Source organism: Bos mutus, chromosome 1 (genome assembly GCF_027580195.1).
Source record: "Bos mutus isolate GX-2022 chromosome 1, NWIPB_WYAK_1.1, whole genome shotgun sequence".
In the NCBI taxonomy this organism is placed as follows: Eukaryota; Metazoa; Chordata; class Mammalia; order Artiodactyla; family Bovidae; genus Bos; species Bos mutus.
In genome coordinates this window covers 141504809-141527234 of record NC_091617.1, presented here as the reverse complement: position 1 = coordinate 141527234, position 22426 = coordinate 141504809, and the positions used below count along the sequence as shown (strand labels likewise).

The 22426-nt window shown below is 47.5% G+C and overlaps 1 protein-coding gene across 2 annotated transcripts in view; it reads right to left on the bottom strand.

Moving 5' to 3' along the window:
• The window catches only part of UBASH3A (ubiquitin associated and SH3 domain containing A), a 43223-nt gene that overhangs the window by 16038 nt on the left and 4759 nt on the right, over positions 1–22426 (bottom strand). For both annotated transcript variants that reach the window (XM_005907563.3, XM_070376572.1), the window contains exons 3-6: positions 20275–20461; positions 17640–17838; positions 12994–13163; positions 11596–11804 (exon numbers count right to left, since the gene is read on the bottom strand). In XM_005907563.3, the coding sequence (XP_005907625.2) occupies positions 11596–11804; positions 12994–13163; positions 17640–17838; positions 20275–20461 (765 nt within the window). The remainder of the gene's footprint in view (positions 1–11595; positions 11805–12993; positions 13164–17639; positions 17839–20274; positions 20462–22426) is intronic.

The following is a 22426-nucleotide window of genomic DNA, read 5'->3' as shown; positions in this document are numbered from 1 at the left end:
TTCCCCCAGGGGAAACTCAGTTTACAAAGGGAAAGGTCATCTTTTTAAACTGTATGTAAGAATCATCTGGGCTTGCCAGGTGGTGCTAGTGGTAAAGAACCTGCCTGCTAAAGTAGGAGATGCAAGAGACATGGGTTTGGTCCCTGGGTCAGGAAGATCCCCTGGAGGAGGGCAGGGCAATCCACTCCAGTATTCTTGCCTTGGAAATCCCATGGACAGAGGAGCCTGGCGGGATACAGCCCATGGGGTCACAAAGAGTTGGACAAGACTGAAGCGACTTAGCGTGCACACACACAAGAATGACCCACAGTCATCTCTTGGTTCCCTTTCTTACTGGACCTGAACCTGGGTCCTGGTGATTGTGAGGGGAGGACTAGTTATACTGGAGTATAACTATATAACTAGTAATATTAGCTACACTCATGGGGCCTATAGGCTGCTTTATAGCATGTGGGCAAGTTTCAAACAGGGTCGAGCAAAAGACATAGCCATTCAGAGCAAAGACGTGAACAGTAGCTAGAGAGGGAAACAGGACAAAGAGAACTTGTGCTTGATTTTGTTTTTAAGACAACAGCATCTTTGTCTGCTGGGGGGAGCCATTGGGGAGGGTCTCGTGGGGACAGGTGATGCTGGTACAATGCCCTTGGAGGATGCAGGATGCCCAGGAGGTGTGGAATAAAACACACTATGAACGGGCACCCTCAGCTAGGGGTTGGGACCAAGCAGCACAGTGTGACGAGGGGAGAAGGGTAAGTGTCCCAGAGGCTGCAGGTGACCGGAGTGGGGGACATTCTCCCAACGTTCACCTATCATAGCGGATAGGAGTGAAGAATGCAGTAGGTGGCTTTTTTCATCTTTTCCACTAGATAAAAAAGTCAGATGCCAGGCAGCTGGTGAGCAGAGTGTCTGGGATTTATGGTGGGCGAGAAGGAGGCAGACAGTCCTCTCACATGAGTGACTGGTAAGGGAGCATCGTCTTTATTACTATTTACTTTCTGAAAAGCATTATCACCTTGCTCTTTATCTTGTAGTTTTGTCTGTGATTTTAACATAGAGAAGGCTTACAATTTAAGCACTTAATAATCATTATTAAAGATGATCTGATTAAAGATGAAGTCTGAAGCCCAGGAGACAGCACTTCAGATAGCTCTGAAAAAGCAAGAGAGTCCCAAAAAAACATCTATTTCTGTTTTATTGACTATACCAAAGCCTTTGACTGTGTGGATCACAATAAACTGTGGAAAATTCTGAAAGAGATGGGAATACCAGACTGCCTGACCTGCCTCTTGAGAAATTTGTATGCAGGTCAGGAAGCAACAGTTAGAACTGGACATGGAACAACAGACTGGTTCCAAATAGGAAAAGGAGTTCGTCAAGGCTGTATATTGTCACCCTGTTTATTTAACTTCTATGCAGAGTACATCATGAGAAACGCTGGACTGGAAGAAACACAAGCTGGAATCAAGATTTCCAGGAGAAATATCAATAACCTCAGATATGCAGATGACACCACCCTTATGGCAGAAAGTGAAGAGGAACTCAGAAGCCTCTTGATGAAAGTGAAAGTGGAGAGTGAAAAAGTTGGCTTAAAGCTCAACATTCAGAAAACGAAGATCATGGCATCCGGTCCCATCACTTCATGGGAAATAGATGGAGAAACAGTGGAAACAGTGTCAGACTTTATTTTTTTGGGCTCCAAAATCACTGCAGATGGTGACTGCAGCCATGAAATTAAAAGATGCTTACTCCTTGGAAGGAAAGCTATGACCAACCTAGATAGCATATTGAAAAGCAGAGACATTACTTTGCCAACAAAGGTTCATCTAGTCAAGGCTATGGTTTTTCCTGTGGTCATGTATGGATGTGAGAGTTGGACTGTGAAGAAGGCTGAGCACCGAAGAATTGATGCTTTTGAACTGTGGTGTTGGAGAAGACTCTTGAGAGTCCCTTGGACTGCAAGGAGATCCAACCAGTCCATTGTGAAGGAGATCAGCCCTGGGATTTCTTTGGAAGGAATGATGCTAAAGCTGAAACTCCAGTACTTTGGCCACCTCATGAGAAGAGTTGACTCATTGGAAAAGACTCTGATGCTGGGAGGGATTGGGGGCAGGAGGAGCAGGGGACGACAGAGGATGAGATGGCTGGATGGCATCACTGACTCGATGGACGTGAGTCTGAGTGAATTCCGGGAGCTGGTGATGGACAGGGAGGCCTGGCATGCTGCGATTCATGGGGTCACAAAGAGTTGGACATGACTGAGCGACTGATCTGATCTGACCTGATTCAAGATGAAGTCTGCAGCCCAGAAGACAGCACCTCAGATAGCTCTGAGAGACTGCCCCAAAGAGGCCGTGCTCTACCTAGTCATTCAGTGGTGCCGACTCTTAGTGACCCCATGGACTGCAGCACACCAGGCTCCTCTGTTCCTGGGATTCTTTAGACAAGAATACTGGAGTGGGTTGCCATTTCCTCCTCCAGGGAATCTTACCGACTCAGAGATCGAACTTTTGTGAAGAGAGGTCACTTCTTCACCGCCTGAGCCACCAGGGGAGCCCAAAAGATGGCTCTGTTACATCTCACTTAAGATATGCTCCATTGTTTCTCTGTTTTCAAACTCTACCTAGTCCAGAAATCAGAAGTACCATCATTTAAACGTCCTTCTATTTAAAATAATTTTCATTTTCTGTTTAACTCGACTCAGTGTGTGCTATAGGATCATACAGAATACCACCTGTTTTATACCCATGTATTCTCCTATTTCTGATGCACCCATCAGATAGGAGCCCCTAATATACCAGGTCTCCTGCTCTGCCGTCTCTTCTCTTTCCCTCATCAGTACCATATCATAGCTCTATAACATGCTTTTAATATCCAGTAAGGTAGATGTCTCTTCCCATCACTTTTGTTTCCCAAAGTGTTCTTAGCTCTTCTCTCCTGTTTTTTCTCCCAGATAAATTTTTCAAACATTCAGTGAAGTTCCAACAAATGACCCCATTGGGATTGCCCTAGAAGGTACTTCACTAAACCTGGAAATGACTCTGACAGGATTCATCCTGCTCCATCGTGAACCTGGTGTGTTCCTACTTATTCAGCCCATTGGTAAATGTTTTCTTTTTTCTCTCAGAGAGGCCCCAAGCCCTCCAGTTCTTGTAAGGCTGATGGCTGATGGCTCCCAGGCCTGCATCCCGAGACCCTCACCGGGTCCTGAGCTGGGAGTGGAGCCATTTCTTCTGTATCTCAGGGGCCCACGGGCTCGGTCACCCACCTTTCATCCTCACCACAGTACACTCAGTGCCCACGTGGGGTTTCAGTGTAGTGAAAGCATTTCTGAAGTCATCTGCGAGTTGTACCTTCTCTTTCCATGTTCTCTCCTGTCTCGAGCGGTAAATCCTACCAGAGGGGTTCAGGTTAAACAGATTTACTTGGCTCATATTCTTACAGCATTTAGGGCTTTAGCTGGTGGTAAGCAGATGAGAACACGATCCCTGTACTCAGACCATTGACGTTTTCCCCTTCAAGTGAACACGTTCTCAGTATTTGAAGAGCCTCACATTGATACAGGAAACGCTGATTGGTTTCCCCTTCCTGAGGGCGAGGTGGGGCCCCACACACACCCCTGCTTGTGGCCCACAGAGCAGGTAGTGAAGCCGCGTTATCTATAAATGACATGTGTGAAGTTTACAGACAGAGAGAAAAACTGAATTTTTTTTGCTAGTCTGTCAAATGAAATACAGCCTAGATTATGATGGGGATGTTGGCAATGAGAGGAAAAAGGAAAGAAGGTAGCATTTCGATATTTCTGTTTTTCTCTTAAACCTCAGAAACCTACTTAATGCTTAACTTATACCATACAGATAGATGCGTTTAAATTCTCCCTGACTTTTACCAGGGGTGCAGCTGCCATTGGCGGGTTGTGTGAGCTGTGTCCCAGCGTGTCTTCCAGAGATGCCAGAGTGAGGAACCACAGACGAGGTGGCTTACGGGACAGATACTTATTCTCACACAGTCTGGAGTTTGAGAGCCCAAGGCCGAGGTGTGGTCAAGGCTGGTTCCCCCCGAGGCCTGTCTCCTGGGCGTGTGGATGGCCATCTCCTCCCTGTGAACAAGTGTGATCATCCTTCTCTGTGTGTGTTTGTGTCCTCATCTCTTACTCTTCATATGAGGACACCAGTCAGCTGGATCAGGGCTCATCCTTGAGATCTCCTTTTACCTCAGTCACCTCTTTAAAGAATTTCCCTGGTGGCTCAGACGGCAAAGCGTCTGCCTACAATGTGGGAGACCCAGGTTCAATCTCTGGGTCAGGAAGATCCCCTGGAGAAGGAAATGGCAACCCATTCCAGTAGTCTTGCCTGGAAAATACCATGGACGGAGGAGCTTGGTAGCCTACAGTCCACGGGGTCACAAAGAGTCGGACACGACTGAGCGACTTCACTTTTTCACCACTTTAAAGACATCTCCAAATATAGTCACATTGTGAGGTGCTGGGATTAGGCTGTCAACATATGAATTTTGGGGACCCAGTGCAGCCCATGACATCACCTTTATAACTTCTGAGCTACTAGCCACCAACTTGCTCTGTGGTTTTGGAAACTCATGGGCATGTACTGCTTCCAGGTTGGGACTCTTATCCTGGCTCAGAGAGGATGTGTTCTCTGAGCTCTAATATTCCCAGCTCCTTGTTTGACAGTTATACTACATCCTTCTTCTCCAGGGAGGGTTGAAAACTGCTGTGATTCATGTATGAACTCCATCGCCATCACGCTGGTGGCCTCTGATCTTTTTCTTCAAAATAATGGGCGAAGTAATGGTCATTTTGTTGCCAAGCGAATCCAGAGACCCCGAACTGTTGGCACAAAGACTGAATTGTCATACTGGAGATGGGTCACTGGTGCAGGAAAACTTTTCCTGCTTGGATTGCATGTGCCAAGTGTGAATTCTGCACTGACACTTTCCAAGATATTTATCCACTGTCTGAACAACAGTATGTCTGCCCATAGCCAAGGTAGCCGTGAGACAGTGTCACTGAACTGCAATTTCTTAATTTCTGCTTAAGCAGTTAGCGATGTGTCCTGACATTCTGGGGCCGGTTTCTGATTAAAAATCTCTGAATGGTTAATAAAGTACACTTCTGGCTGTTTTAAAAGACACAGCCAGGTCAGCTGAGTCTGACAGCAGAGCTGGGTCTCTGCCTTTCTGAGCCATAATCACAGGCCACTGTTTGCCATGCGCCTTCCCCAGCATGAATGGGGAGCTTCCAAAACACGGTCATCAGACACCCACAGCCCAGCTCAACACTCAGTTTTCTCTTCTTTTGCTGTGATTCTTGTTAATACTTATTTATTTCTACAGAAAACTTGCTTCTAGAAGGAATAGTCCCAGAAATGTCCAGCCTAAAACTGGAATGGTTATTTTGGTGGCAGGTTACTGACAGATAAACTGTAAGATGAAAAATGTAGTAACCATAAACTCATTTTCTATAGAGTCTTTGCAGCATAGTTGTAGCAACATCCAGCTTGCCAGTTGCCTGGTGCCAGTGAAGCTCTTTTGTCTTGAGCAAGGACTGGAGGACTCACTAAAGGACATGAGCCAGACGGAAGCCCATGCCTCCTGGACCTCAGATGGTCAGTTAGGGTGGAAACAGCATCTTCCACCTTAAATGGACTGACTGAACTGGTTCTACAAGGAACCAAGTGCTTCCTTAATTGCATGATGAATTGGCCCCTCCAGCTCCCTGGGCCCAAGTATTCTCACCTCTCAGAGAGGATGATGTAGCCAATTATCTCTGCAGTCCCTCGTGGTACCAACGTGCTGTGATTTTGTCCTGGCTACTGGACCCATGGGCATAGCCACATCCAAAAAATTGTGCTTCTCTGGAATGACTGGTGTCCTTGCCCCCGGGATGACTGTGATGGTTTTGTGGAAGTTGTGTCCCGTTCCATGTTGGGTGTGGGAGGGTTTGGAGCCTGAGTCCCACAGCTTGCACGGTGGATACAAAGCTTGGTCCCAGGCTTGTCTGACTTCTCTCCCTTTGACCCAACTTCCTTATGTTTTTTTCTTTAAAGTTAAAATTGATTATCTTACATTTTGAAGAAGCAATGCATTTCTAAGTTTCAAAAATTTTTTTAAATTATGCAGTTGTAGAGATCTAAAAGACCATTCTCCCAACTCCACCTTCAACCCTGAAGGGTAGCTCTGTTGGAAGTTTCTAGAGGTTTTTCCCTTTCAGGGAACTTTTAGGCATCAGTTCGATGCCAGGAGCCAGCGAGAGGCATTCCACTCGTGACAAAGGTCATGAGGAAGGAGGCTTGGCATACGCAAAGGCGGGATTGAGCCTCAGGAGTCCCCCGGATATTCTCGAGCATCTACCCCCCAAAAAACCAGAGTCTGCCTACTTTATTGCTTTGTGCTCTCACCTCTGACTTTACCGGGGGCTGTCCCCCACCACCATCTCGCTCTCTCTGTCAAAGAGTTAACTTACAGCTCCAATTAATAAAGTTCCTGGGCAATTAGGAGTGTTTAAATCTAAACCCCTCAGATAGCTCTCTAACTCGCCTGACAAGTTTACCTGGACTCCTACAGCTATGCATACGATTGTTTACAGTCTCCCAGCCTCAAGAGGAAAGCTTAAGATATTCAAATAGCTTAGAGCCTCTCAGAGAGTTAGAAACTGTCAGAATAAAACTAGTAAAAGATTTCGTTAATGAGCCAATGCTTGCTGCCAAGTTTCCACATCCCCTGAATTGTATCCTTGAATGTGTATTAATTAATATAGTTGGTATGTAGAAAAAATAAGTAGTGGCCTTGGTGTTAGCAACTTTAGACCCTTAAGGTAATAAATTCTTTCCTTTGTTGTAAACCCACTGCACCTCTGCCCTATAGGAATGCAATTTTATCTAACACCTTCGGAAGATGGCGCCAAACCTTAAAATAATTACTCTTAGAGAAAATAAGTCTTATGGTTGACAAACCTTTGTCAAGAGTCATAAAATGTTAATAGGCCTTCTGGCCAGAAGATGATGTAAATCACCTAAACCATTTGTATACGATAAATTTGCAGGATAGAAACCCTGGTTTTTGATAAGGATCAAAGACTGCTGACTTTGCATCCCCTATTATCCTCTATGTGTAACTTAGGGTATAAAAGCCCCTGTTGAAAATAAAGCTACAGGCCTTGCTCACCAAAGCTTGGTCTCCCCATGTCATTCTTCTCCTCAATTTCCAGCTGAGTCTCCAACTGGAGCACGGAGGCCCTCTGCGACCATTTATTTGCCTGGGCTTCTAAGACCCAGTCGAGAAGGTGTCTAAGGTGGGGCACCTTCCGCTATTCGAGAGGGCGCCTGCAGCCTCCGTGGTCAGAGCTAACCTGGTGTCACAGGTTATATTGATTTTCCGCGTAAACCAAGCTACTCAGCCTCTTTTCTCCACTGAATTTTCCTACTGAGCTATCCTCATTCTATTACTCTTTATATCTTTGATGAATATGTAAATAGTTGCCGACACCGTCTCCCCTTCGAATACCCTGGGTCAGGCGGGGCTGGAACTTGGCAGTTCAGTTCAGTTAAGTTCAGCCGCTTAGTCATGTCCAACTCTTTGTGACCCCAGGAATCACAGCATGCCAGGCCTCCCTGTCCATCACAAACTCACGGAGTTCACTCAGACTATGTCCATTTAGTTGGTGATGCCATCCAGTCATCTCATCCTCTGTCATCCCCTTCTCCTCCTGCCCCCAATCCCTCCCAGCATCAGGGTCTTTTCCAATGAGTAAACTCGTTGCATGAGGTGGCCAAAGTATTGGAGTTTCAGCTTCAGCATCAGTCCTTCCAATGAACATCCAGGACTGATCTCCTTTAGAATGCACTGGCAGTCCAAGGGACTCTTGCAGTCCAAGGGACTCTCAAGAGTCTTTTCCAACACCACAGTTCAAAAGCATCAATTCTTCAGTGCTCAGCTTTCTTCGCAGTCCAACTCTCACATCCATACACGACCACTGGAAAAACCATAGCCTTGACTAGACGGACCTTTGTTGGCAAAATAATGTCTCTGCTTTTCAATATGCTATCTAGGTTGGTCAAGCTTTCCTTCCAAGGGGTAAGCGTCTTTTAATTTCATGGCTGCAATCACCATCTGCAGTGATATTACTTTGCCAACAAAGGTTCATCTAGTCAAGGCTATGGTTTTTCCTGTGGTCATGTATGGATGTGAGAGTTGGACTGTGAAGAAGGCTGAGCGCCGAAGAATTGATGCTTTTAAACTGTGGTGTTGGAGAAGACTCTTGAGAGTCCCTTGGACTGCAAGGAGATCCAACCAGTCCATTCTGAAGGAGATCAGCCCTGGGATTTCTTTGGAAGGAATGATGCTAAAGCTGAAACTCCAGTACTTTGGCCACCTCATGAGAAGAGTTGACTCACTGGAAAAGACTCTGATGCTGGGAGGGATTGGGGGCAAGAGGAGCAGGGGACGACAGAGGATGAGATGGCTGGATGGCATCACTGACTCGATGGACGTGAGTCTGAGTGAACTCCGGGAGTTGGTGATGGACAGGCAGGCCTGGCGTGCTGCGATTCATGGGGTTGCAAAGAGTCAGACATGACTGAGCGACTGATCTGATCTGAAAATAAAGTCTGACACTGCTTCCACTGTTCCCCCATCTATTTCCCATGAAGTGATGGGACCAGATGCCATGATCTTCGTTTTCTGAATGTTGAGCTTTAAGCCAACTTTTTCACTCTCCTCTTTCACTTTCATCAAGAGGCTTTTTAGTTCCTCTTCACTTTCTGCCATAAGGGTGGTGTCATCTGCATATCTGAGGTTACTGATATTTCTCCCGGCAATCTTGATTCCAGCTTGTGTTTCTTCCAGCCCAGTGTTTCTCATGACGTACTCTGCATATAAGTTAAATAAGCAGGGTGACAATATACAGCCTTGACGTACTCCTTTTCCTATTTGGAACCAGTCTGTTGTTCCATGTCCAGTTCTAACTGTTGCTTCCTGACCTGCATATAGGTTTCTCAAGAGGCAGGTCAGGTGGTCTGGCATTCCCATCTCTTTCAGAATTTTCCAGTTTATTGTTTTAAATATTCCAGTTTATTGATCCACACAGTCAAAGGCTTTGGTATAGTCAGTAAAGCAGAAATAGATGTTTTTCTGGAACTCTCTTGCTTTTTCCATGATCCAGCAGATGTTGGCAATTTGATCTTTGGTTCCTCTGCCTTTTCTAAAACCAGCTTGAACATCTGGAAGTTCACGGTTCACGTACTACTGAAGCCTGGCTTGGAGAATTTTGAGCATTACTTTACTAGCATGTGAGATGAGTGCAATTGTGTGGTAGTTTGAGCATTCTTTGGCATTGCTCAATTCTTTGGGATTGGAATGAAAACTGACCTTTTCCAGTCCTGTGGTCACTGCTGTTTTCCAAATTTGCTGGCATGTTGAGTTCAGCACTTTCACAGCATCATCTTTCAGGATTTGGAATAGCTCAACTGGAATTCCATCACCTCCACTAGCTTTGTTTGTAGTGATGCTTTCTAAGGCCCACATGACTTCACATTCCAGGATGTATGGCTCTAGGTGAGAGACCACACCATCATGATTATCTTGGTTGTAAAGATCTTTTTTGTACAGTTCTTCTGTGTATTCTTGCCACCTCTTCTTAATATCTTCTGCTTCTGTTAGGTCCATATCATTTCTGTCCTTTATGGAGCCCATCTTTGCATGAAATGTTCCCTTGGTATCTCTAATTTTTTTCAAGAGATCTCTAGTCTTTCCCATTCTGTTGTTTTCCTCTATTTCTTTGCAGTGATCGCGGAGGAAGGCTTTCTTATCTCTTCTTGCTATTCTTTGGAACTCTGCATTCAGATGCAAACTTTTCTTTTCTCCTTTGCTTTTTGCTTCTCTTCTTTTCACAGCTATTTGTAAGGCCTCCTCAGACAGCCATTTTGCTTTTTTGCCTTTCTTTTCCATGGAAATGGTCTTGATCCCTGTCTCCTGTACAATGTCATGAACCTCTACCCATAGTTCATCAGGCACTCTATTTATCAGATCTAGTCCCTTAAATCTATTTCTCACTTCCACTGTATAATCATAAGGGATTTGATTTAGGTCATACCTGGATGGTCTAGTGGTTTTCCCTACTTTCTTCAATTTAAGTCTGAATTTGGCAATAAGGAGTTCATGATCTGAGCCACAGTCAGCTCCCAGTCTTGTTTTTACTGACTGTATAGAGCTTCTCCATCTTTGGCTGCAAAGAATATAATCAATCTGATTTCAGTGTTGACCATCTGGTGATGTCCATGTGTAGAGTCTTCTCTTATGTTGTTGGAAGAGGGTGTTTGCTATGACCAGTGCGTTCTCTTGGCAAAACTCTATTAGCCTTTGTCCTGCTTCATTCTGTATTCCAAGGCCAGATTTGCCTGTTACCCCAGGTGTTTCTTGACTTCCTACTTTTGCATTCCAGTCCCCTATAATGAAAAGGACACCTTTTTTGGGTGTTAGTTCTAAAAGGTCTTGTAGGTCTTCATAGAACCGTTCAACTTCAGCCTCTTCAGCATTACTGGTGAGGCATAGACTTGGATTACTGTGATATTGAATGGTTTGCCTTGGAAACGAACAGAGATCATTCTGTCGTTTTTGAGATTGCATCCAAGTACTGAATTTTGGACTGTTTTGTTGACCATGATGACTACTCCATTTCTTCTAAGGGATTCCTGCCTACAGTAGTAGATATAATGGTCATCTGAGTTAAATTCACCCGTTCTAGTCCATTCTAGTTCACTGATTCCTAGAATGTCGACATTCACTCTTGCCATCTCCTGTTTGACCACTTCCAATTTGCCTTGATTCATGGACCTAACAGTCCAGGTTCCTATGCAATATTGCTCTTTACAGCATCGGACCTTGCTTCTATCACCAGTCACATCCACAGCTGGGTATTCTTTTTGCTTTGGCTCCATCCCTTCATTCTTTCTGGAGTTATTCTCCACTGACCTCCAGTAGCATATTGGGCACCTAATGACCTGGGGAGTTCCTCTTTCAGTATCCTATCATTTTGCCTTTGCATGAACATGCATATAAATATATGTGAGTACGGATGATGTTTTAATTCATCTGTTCCCCACAGTTAGTACTATCCTATACACATTGTTCTGCAATTTACCTTGTGTTTTTTTACATCAGTGCATAAATACCTCCTCGTGATCATTTTTAAAAATTTCAAGTATTCTATTGTATGGGTGTATCATAATTGATTTCAGGTGCTTATTTTCAATTTAATTATCTCTTCCACAGTACTTGCATGCTTCCACAATTTATCAGGTTCAGAATAAGGATGTGTATTTTGTAGTCCTTTGGGGATTATGATCTCAGAAAAGTTTTATAGAGTAATTAATGTCTTCTGAATGTTTTCAGTGGAAAGCCATGAATCAGTCAAGACATTTACCAGATACCTATAGGGATAATGCTGCCAGCACGGAGCAGGCCATTTTCACCAATGGTAGGAATGATCTAGAAGCACACAAGTACTGTGAACACTCTTTCCAGAAGACACTCTCTGTGACTCCAGGAGAGATGTGTGGGCTGCAGGGCGGGGGCAGCACTCACCTGTGTCTCACCCAGGTGTCACACTCGCTGGCTCGCTCTGTGTAGTTCTCCGGCAGGAAACCCCGGCAGCCCGTCCGCTGCGAGATCCCGATCACCCAGCCCTCGCTGGCTTCCTCCTGCTGCGTGGGGTCCACAAAGATGTAGTCCCCGGGGCTGAGCGTCAACTCATCCACGTTCTGGGGTTTGTACTGGAATAGGACCCGCAGGGTCTGGAAAGGAGGCAGGAGTCTTCAGGTGTCAAGTAAGGGCGGGTTCTGTGTCTCCAGGACACACCCAAGCCTTTGGCTGATGTCAGTGGAATGTGACCAAAGGATGCAAAGATTTCTTTGGAGAGATTTAGAAATGGGTATTGGTATCTACCTGTCATGTCTCTGTCTCTCTCATTTATCTACCAAAGTATCTGTATTTGTGCTCACTCAGTCATGTCCCACTCTCTGTGACCTTATGGATGGTAGCTTGCCAGGCTCCTCTTTTCATGGGATTCTCCAGGCAAGAATACTAAAGTTGGTAGCCATTTCCTTCTCTGGGGGAGTCTTCCTGACCCAGGGATCAAACCTGAATCTCCTGTACTGGCAGGCAATTCTTTACCATTAGTGCCACCCATCTATCATCTATTTAACATCTATCAATCATCCATCATCTATATTTCTGTATCTATTATCTATCTATCCATCATCTACTAAACATCTACTTACCTGTCTATCCTCTATCAATTATCAATCTATACCTATTTATCTGTCTACCTACTTACCTATCTACCTCTGTTTACTTATTATATGAAAAATCTCAAAGCATAACCAGATGTCACATCCACCCCCATTGGAGTGAGGTTATTTACAGTTTCTCCCATGTGAAGGAACACAGTGGATTCATACTTGTTCCATGGGTCTGAAAAGGAGTATAACAAAATCTTCTAAACCAATCAATCCCATAGGGAGGAAGTCCTGGACTGAGGCGTCACTAAATCACTATTTAAACAAATTAATAAGCAACATAATGCATTCATAAATCTTGGCAACAGTCCATTTTTAATACCAGTCCCACAGGGAGGGAGTCCTGGACTGAGGCTTCACTCAAGTCACTATTTAAACAAATTAATAGCCAACATAATGTATTCATAAATCTTTGCAACAGTCCACTTTTAATACCAGAAATGTTCCTTTTCTCCCCTCCAAATTTCTGGATGTCTGCAACTTACAAATAAAAGAATGTTAATTCCAAAATGCAGGCAACAAAATGATTTTCAAGAAGGGATTCAAATTCTTCCTTCTACTGAGATAGCTCCAGCCAAGGGCTCTTGGGGTCAGGGCTGTGTCAGGCAGGCAGCAGCTCACCAGATCCCAGGGTGGGGGGTCCAGTCCAGCCACCCGCCTGGGCTTCCCACCTGGGCTTACCCACCTGGTAGTGTACAAAGCGCATGTCCCGGGAGTAGAGCGTGGCTGTCCACTGGCAGCTGTGGCTGGGGTTGATGGCTCTGGCCAGCTGCTCCAGCGTCCTCTGGTGGTGAGGGTAGAACTTGTGGGCCAGGGTGAGATGCAGCTGCTTGGTGCAAGGCTTCACCGTGCAGTCTGTGAAAGGAGGTACATGGGCACCTTGACCCAGATGGCTGTACTGCACGCCCAGGGCTCCCCGTCCACAGCGGTTACGTGACCAGGGTGGCGATGCAAATGCTTTTACACAGGGTCCTATCTCTGCCCATTCTCACCCCCGCCCCCTGCACCAGTGCTTTCCTGATGAGGCGAGTTCTTGGCCCAGATGGGCTGCTGCATGGAGGTCAGTTTGTGACGGAGACGGCTGGGAGTGTGCACATCTGACCAGGAAGCAGGTGAGCAGAAAGAGTAGAGATACAGGTTTAGGGGTACATGCTTGGAGGGGGGGGGTCTGTCAGTTTGCAAGCTAGTTGCTCCAACAATTGATTCAAATCTCCCTCGTCCCCTGGGATGCACATGTTTCTTGGTGGCCTGGATGGGTTGGGATCCCAGCCAGGTCATGGTTTTTTTTCAGTTGCCAAGTCTCTGGAAGAAAACACCCCAGCACCTCTAATATCCATCTGGCTTTGTGAAGCAGGAAGACTTCAGAGTGGCCAGGCCCTGGCCTTTTTGAGTGACCTCTGTCCCCCGGGCCCCAGCTCTCCTGGTCCTCATTCCAGGGCCCTCAGGTCAGTGGGCGGTGGTGTCCCCGAAGCAGCCAGGATCTGATTTCAGCCAGGCCACAAAGCGGCTCTGTTCTGGGGAGGCAGTGATCAGTGGAACTGTACAGACTCGGGAAGCAGATAGACATGACTTTAGACCCACCTGCCCCGTTTGGCAGGTGACCTTGGGGAGTGTCTTGGTCTGACTCAGCTTCAGTTTCAACAGCAACAACCTGAGGGTGAGGATTGCTGGTGTGGCCTGGGAAACCAGCCTCTTAACTCTAAGGTCCCCCAGAGACTTCTGGTAGACAATAGTTGCTTGCATGTTCAATTGCTTCAGTCGTGTCCGACTGTGTGCGACACAATGGACTGTAGCCCGCGAGGCTCCTCTGTCCATGGGATTCTCCAGGCAAGAATACTGGAGTGGGTTTCCATGCCCTCCTCCAGGGGATCTTCTCAACCCAGGGATCGAACCTGTGTCTCTTATGACTCCTGCATTGGCAGGCGGGTTCTTAACCACTAGTGCCGCCTGGGAAGCCCAGATATTAGTTACCCACGGGCAACACTGAGAGGCACACAAGGACGTGTCCTCAACCGAGCAATGTCAATGACGCACTTCCTGGAGCCCAGACGTGGCGGCCCCACTAACATCTTTATCCTCTGTCTGAGCATTTGGTAGTAAAAGAGAAACCGCTGAGGTCTCCATGCCCCAAGTTGCGGGGATTGAGGCGCCTGAAATATGAGAGTGTGTGGGCGGCAGGGAAATTCCTTTTCTCGGGTGTTCCAGCTGTGGTGGGGAGGGCTCTCTTGCTGGGGGTGAGTCAGCATGGCCTGGGAAGGGCCCGCCACGGTAGTCATCCGAGAGATCACTGAGTCACTGGCGTTCTGAATGGACACTTGTGTATCTTCTCTCCATGGCCCATGCCCCTGAGGACTGTGCCCTGGGCAGGGACACATGTGCCGGCAAGGCCCCCTGGAGCTGTGACTGACCCCTCCTGACCCAACAGGGTCAGGCCTGGGGCAGTGGCCATGGAGGGCAGGGCAGAACCAGCTCAGAGTTGGGTGATGGACAGGGGGTCAAAACCAGCTCTCGTAGGACAGGGGCCAGTCAGCAGGAGACCCAGGTGGAGCAGGAGAGGGCTGGACTCCAGGGCCAGCTTTAACACTCACTGGCTCGGGGACTTTGTCGGTTTCCTGCGCTGATGTCACAAATGACCACACACTGGGCGGCTTAAAACAATGGAGATTTGTCCTCATGGTTCTGGAGCTGGAAATCCAAAGCCAAGTTGTCTCGGGCCACCCCCTCTGAAGGCTCTCGGGGAGGGTACCTCCTTGTTTCCTCCAGCTCCTTGGCTCATTGCCGCATCACTTCAATGCCTGGCATCTCCTCTGTGTCCCTGTGTTTTCTCGTCTCACGAGGACACTGGCCACTGGACTTAAGGCCTGTCCTACACTAGTGTGACCTCAACTACTTACATCTACAAAGACCTTATTTCCAAAGAAAGTCCTTTTCAGAGGTTTTGGGAGATGTGAATTCTAGGGGACAGTCTTCAACTCACGATAGTGACCTCAGGCGGGTCACAGCCCTTCACGGCCCTTGGTCACTCCACTTTTAAAATGAGTGGCCATTGAGAGTCCCTTTGGGGCGGGAGCAGGGGGCTGTGAAAGTAAGGCAGGCACTGGTTCTGTGTGAGGGCTAGCAGCTGACACACTGCATCCTGACAAGAGCCATGTCATCCTTTTAGAGACAAGGGGACTCCAGAGTCATCATCTGAACTCAGGTTTACATAAAGGAGATCATTCTTCACAAATGACAACTCGCTCCAGTATTCTTGTCTAGAAAATCCCACGGATAGCGAAGCCGGGTGGGCTACAGTCCATGGGGTTGCAAAGAGTCAGACATGACTGAGCAACTGAGCACTCCTCAAAGACATGGCTAAGTTTATAGCTATCTAGAACATATGACTCCAGACTCGTCAAGCCAGCCTCCAGGTGGAAATCTGGGATTGATGAAACTAGTCATGTGGCCAGGATCAAAGTTCATACCCGTCTTGGGGGCAGAGGGGGGTCCTCCCGTCAGGGCGCCATGGTCTCTCTGAGTCTCAGACACAGAAAACACAGCAGTGCTGAGCACCTCTGTGTTCTAGGACCACTAGGACGTTCCCAGACAGGTTGCACTGTTTGAAGGTTGGGCCCAGTCATTCGAAAAGAAAGATGACTCAAGGGTCAGAAGACACGATTCAGGGTCACATCACCAACCAGGAATGAGGGAAAATTCACACCTGAGGTCAAGTCCAGAACACTTCCCACTAAACCCCAGCTGGAGCCCCAGTCCCCAGACCAGGGCTGCTGGTTGAGAAAAGGGAGTTTGGCTGATTCTCAAAGTGAGTCTAGGTAATGCACCTCCCCCTCCATCCCCCTACCAAGAGGCCAAGGAGACTAGACTATGCTCATACCTAAAAAATTTAAACAAATCAACTAGGACTTGTGTTTTACACATAATGCTGGCCCCTTGAGGACAGGTGTCCCAGGTGGGATGTGGGGCTGGGGGAGGCACCCCAGCCTACAATCCCCATCGTCATGTGGCCGCACAATGATCCCCCGGGGCCGTTTCCCAGCAGCTGAGTGTTTTGAAAAACCACATCAATACAACAAGGCTATTCTCACTTAGAGAAGAGCCCTCTGCTTGCTCGGAGGCTATTTGCTCACTTTTCTTAAAACTTAAATTATTTTGGCATATCAGTTCAGTTCAGTCGCTCCATCATGTCCGACTCTTTGCGACTCCAAGGACTGCAGCGAGCCAGGCTTCCCTGTCTTTCACCATCTCCCGAAGTCTGCTCAAACTCTTGTCCATTGAGTCAGTGATGTCATCCAACCATCTCATCCTCTGTCGTCCCCTTCTCCTCCTGCCTTCAATCTTTCCCAGCATCAGGGTCTTTTCCAACGAGTCAGTTCTTCACATCAGGTGGCCAAAGTTATTGGAGTTTCAGCGTCAGTCCTTCCAATGAATACTCAGGACTGATTTCCTTCAGGATGGACTGGTTGGGAAGTCCAAAGTCAGTCAGTTATGCATATACACGTATCCATTCTTTTCAGATTCCTTTCCCATATATAGGTCACTACAGAGTACTGAGTAGAGTTCCCTGTGCTGCACTTGTTTAGTTGCTCAGTCGTGTGCAACTCTTATAGTGACTCCATGGACTTTAGCACACCAGGGGCCCATGGGATTTCCTAGGCAAGAATACTGGAGTGGGTTTCCATTTCTACTTCCAGGGAATCTTCCCAACCTTGGGATTGAGCTTGCATCTCCTGCACTGGCAGATGGATTCTTAACCACTGAGTCACAGGGGAAGTCCCATACCACACAGCAGGTTCCTACTAGTTATCTATTATTTTACACGGAGTAGTGTGTATATGTCAATCCCCATTACCCAGTTCATCCCTTCCCCATTCTTGGTAACCATAAGTTTGTTTTCTACATCTGTGACTCTATTTCTGCTTTGTAAATATGGTCATTTGTGCCTTTTTTTTTTTTTTTTTTTAGATTCCACAGATCAGCGATATCAAATGGTGTTTGTCTCTGTCTAACTTACTTTACTCAGGTTTCTGAAGGACATTCTGGCATTTTATGGAGGTTCTAGGTAATTGTTAAGCCACAGGCTAAGGCTAAGTAGCTGTTGGCCGTAAAGGGCCAGGTGAGGGCTGAAGTGGCCTGGTGATGGTGTAGGCACCCCCATGTCCCGCCACCAGACTAGCTCGCAGGCTGACCATCACTGCACTGGGGAACAGCCTCACTCCTGCTGCCCTGGGCTCCACTCCTAGCATCCGAGTGTGGCGAGCCCAGCCCCAGGCACAAAGGGACTCCCTTCTGTTAACCGGGGCTCTCTGTGCACCACTGCCCAGGGCTGCCTACCTGCCAAGACGGAGGCTTCTGTGGCGAACATCACAGCAAATTCCCGGATGATGTCTGCAGGGCTGTCGTCCACAAAGAAGCCCAGGTAGCTAACGGAAGAATGGAGAACCAGAGGCACAGCCGAGGGGAATGCGCGCAGGGTCCTGTCACCAGCTCTCTTCAGTGCCTCGTATAGATACTCCACCTTCTGGTCCTCGCACTGAGGGACAGAGACAGGTCGGTCACCTGTTACCTTAACTGATGAGAACCAGGCAGCCACGGGAGCCTCCTTTTTGCTCCCGACACTGTAACACAATTTACCTGGTCCCAGTGTTTGGGATTATGGGTCTGTTCTATAGCTGGTCCCCAGTTCCTTAGGCAATTCAGGTCAAGCTCTTATTGGAATGGAATAGCCTCTAAGTGCCCAGGCAGGAAACCCTGGGTCCCTTGAACTTCGTCCTTCACTCCATCTTGAGTTGACCCAACGCCCCCATATTGCATCCTGAGCCCCTCTCCCACTCCCATGGAGCACAGCTATGCTCAGAACTGCATTATTGGCTTCTGGGGGTTCCTGTAGGCTCCACTGATGCAGTCCTGGGGTGTGCTGCTCAGAACGTAACCTACTGAGGAGGGTTGTAGCCTATTCCTTGGCTGCTGGCCTTCAGACTGGGCAGCAGGCCTCACACTTGGCCGGTGATCAAACCATCCTTGTCTACAAGGGTCTCCTCTGATGTGGTCTTGGCTTATAAGCTCCCCGTCAATCCCCACTGTCACCCACACACCCACTATCTGGCCACACAGCTCCTGGCTCAGTGAGGAAGACTCCATGAGGCCATGGGGGACCCCAGTGAACCCCAACACAGTGACCCCCATGGGGAGCTGGCTGATCCCTCCTCTCCCCAGCAGCAGGCTCCCCTGGGTTTCCCATAGCCCCCCTTGCTCTCTGAGCTATGAACCTTATCATTGTTGTTAACACACACCCACAGCTCCCCACTCACCAGGAGCTCACTAAATTCACCCCTGCCATATATTTGCAGCCCTCACAGGCCTGGAAGGCATGGGATATACCCACAGGGCACTCAACTCATAACCGCCATGTAGATGAACATATCTGCACACGTATTTCTTGGCCTCAGGCATGTAACCTTGGAGCATGGAGCCACGTTATACATAGAGCTGTAGTTGACGCCACCATTTGGTGGCTGTATGTTCTTAGAATCAGGCAAAGAGTGAATTCCTGTTACACTCTTCTGCCGGAAAAGGACCCTCAGCCTCTAGGGCAGGGTTGGGGAAAGTGGGGCAGCTCCCTTGGGAGAAGGGAACTGTGTGTGTGATGTGTGTATGTGTGCACTTGTGCCCATGCCTCAGTGGGCTGTGAGGAGCTGGAGCCCCAGGTCAGCTTCCCGGTGGTCATGACCAGGCACATCCATTTCTAAGGTCATGTTCAGAGCTGGCTTGGCTGCCACTCCTTTCCCTGATGAGCTCCCAGGACAAGCCATAAAGGAACCCAGTCGCTGGCCAAGCAGGGTGACCAACTCACCCAGCTTACCTGGACTCTTCTGGATTCAACACCTGGGAATCCCTCCCCACCTCATGGCAAATGAGGGTGTTTATCAGGGGCTCTGGGAGGCACTGCTTCTCCTGGGCATCTTCTGGAAACCATCCTGCACAGGTGTGCAGCCCCCTTTCTGTGCAATGCAGAGGAGCCTGGAACAAAGGATTCCTTGGGCCCCAGTGGGACGCTGAGAGTTTGCTGACAGCAGAGCCAGGGTGGTGCGGCGTGTGCCCTCTACATTTTTCTGGTCAGGAGCCCCAGTGTTGTCTTTCCCGCCTCATTCTCATGCCTCCCTCTTGTCTTTGAGCAATCCAGGTCCTTCCCAGGACGCCTGCAGAACTGCCTCCTGACCTCTTCTGGGCCAGAGAGCTGGTCCCCAAGGCAGGAAGAAGTCCTGCATCTGCAGCTGGCCAATCTGTTCATTAATTGATCCATCACAGGTTTGTGAAGCTCCCACTCAGGCTGAGGCACTTGCTAGTCTCTGCAGGTACAATAGTGAGCGAAGCCTCCTCCCTGCCTTGAGGGTTTCAGTCCAGTGAGGGATGCCAAGTTGCATCAGACACACTGCCGTGCAACAGGGAAAGAGCCACTAGATAGGGAACAAAGGGATGGTGGGAGCACGGAGCACACAACGCTTCTACTGGGGAGATGTTGCTGTTTAGTCACTGGCTCTTTTATGGCCCCATGGACAGTAGCCCATCAGGCTCCTCTTTCCATGGGGTTTTCTAGGCAAGAATACTGGAATGGGTTTCTATTTCCTTCTCCAGGGGAGAAAAATAGATTCCCGACCCAGGGATCAAACCTGCATCTCCTACATTGCAGGTGGATTCTTTACCACTGAACCATCAGGGAAGCCTGCCTGGGGAGGGGGGATAAGACTCAAAAAGGGAGAGGATAAATGATTTGGGTTCTGAAGGATGAATAGGAGTTGACCAGATGAAGACGAGGAAGAAAGTAAAGGCTATCTCACGCAAACATCACTGTTGTGCACCACTCTATGAAAATAAACCCCTTAGTTTTGCCCCATCACCACCTAGTTATTGCAGGAAATGACTCAGCTGCTATGTTAATGAGAATTAAATGTGCCTTGGGCCAACTCACCGTGAAGAAGTCACAGAGCGTTATATGAGGGAAGACCTCGTGGGCTCTGTTCTTGGCACACTGCCGCCTGCTTTCTCTCCAGAAGTCTTGAAGCTTGTCCAGCAGGGGACCGGTGGGGCAGAGGAACAGGGCGTACTCCTGGGGGATGGGGTCGTCCAGAGAAGGGTCATTGCAATGGCAGTGTAGCCTGCAAGAGAGGAAGGGACACTCACCTGGCACTGTGGCCAAACGAGTCTTTCCCCAGGGAAGGCAGAGGGCAGTGCTGATGGTGACTCAGAACAGCCCGCCATGTGTAGAGCACCAGGGTGTCTGCACCCAGGCAGAACTCACCGAGCACAGGGCTGAGTGTGATCGCAGAGGAGCTGGGCATCCACCCAGGTCCCTGTGCTGTGCTAAGTCACTTCAGTCGTGTCTGACTTTGCAACCTCAAGGACTGTAGCCCTCCAAGTTCCTCTGTCCATGGGATTCTCCAGGCAAGAGTACTGGAGTGGGTTGCCCTTTCCTTCTCCAGTGGGTCCTCCCAACCCAGGGATAGAACCTGTGTCTCTTATGTCTCCTGCGTTGGCAGGCAGTTTCTTTACCACTAGCGCCACCTGGGAAACCAGGTCTCAGACCCTGGCTAGTCTGAGTCCCAGGCTAATAACCAAGACAAGGTGAGAAGGTGACCAAAATACTCAAAACCTGGTTTTCTAATGGTCCCTCCGGGTCAGGTATCTCCTTAGGGTTGAAGTTTTCTGGGAAAAACCTGCATTTTAATTTTATCTCAATCTTCAAATTAAGTATAAACATCAAAGCCCCAAAGACCTAGACAGAACTTAGGCAGCTACTCTATTTTCTTTGAGTTCAGAAAGTTATCTACGTTTATTTGGCTGCCGCAAGCTTTGGTTACGGCACGCGGGGTCTTTCGATCCGGCGTGTAGGTGTCAGTATTTGTGGCATGTGGGCTTACTTGCTTCTAGGCATGAGTGATCTTAGTGCGTCCACGCCGTTGCAAGGTGGGTTCTTAACCACTGGACCACCAGGAAGTCCCAGAAAGTTATTTAAAATACTATGAAAGATGACATACAGCCCCCAAGTCAGGCTCCTTCTCACCAACAGTAAAAAATGAATAAAATTGAGGCAACTGAGAGATACCATTTTCCCACTTGTAAAATTACCAGAATGCCTTTCAGAGGATAAAAGCTAAGCTTCGTTTTGTCAAAGGTGCCCAGAGACTGAAGGATGAATTTCTACAACCTTTACATAAAGCAATTTGCCAAGATGTATCAAGAGCGTTAAAATACCCCTTCCATTTGAACTAATAAATCCTTTCCAGAAATTTATTCAAGGCAAAAAGTGCAGATAACACTGCATGTATAAAATGTTTATTATACCATTATTTATAACATGAACGAAGGAAAAAACTAGAAAAGTGATAATAACTTTATCATGTAGTCACTGGAAATTACAGATTCGAATAATTTTTGATGGCTCAGAGAAGTGTTTGTGATATAACATTAAATTTAGAAATCAGGGTACAACCACTGGAGAAGACATGAGATACACACAAATACCTTCTTCTTAACAATAAAAAAACACCAAGGAGGAAGCTTTGCTCCCTTTATCACAGCTCACTTACCAGCTCTAGGAGAGGAAATCTCAACTCTTAATCTGCTTTGTGTTCTCATAGACATTTAGGTAACAGGTGCATAGATAGCACTTGTGTGTATTATTTAAATAAAAAGCTATTGTTCAAATCATACTACAACTTGCATTTTTTACTCAGCAATATGTTTTTGTAATCTCTCCCTGTTGATACACATACAACTGGTTAAGTGTGTCAGAGTGAACCTTCTAAGGGCTATAAAACAGTCCATACTTCATCCATCCACGCCACTGATGGGCATTTAAATTGTTTTCTTCTTTTAAAACTTCATAGCACTATGATTAAGATCTTTTCACATTTTTATTTTTTTTATTTTTTTTTTTGGCTGCTCTCCGGGGCATGTGGGATCCTAGTTCCCTGACTAGGGATGGAACATGCAGCCACTGCTTTGGAAGCAGAATCTTAACCACTGGACCAGCCACCAGGGAAGTCCCCTGCACACTCTTTTTAGGCTCTTTGTGTTTCTCCAAGGAATGTACTAAGACATGAACTGCCAGGCAGCATCTA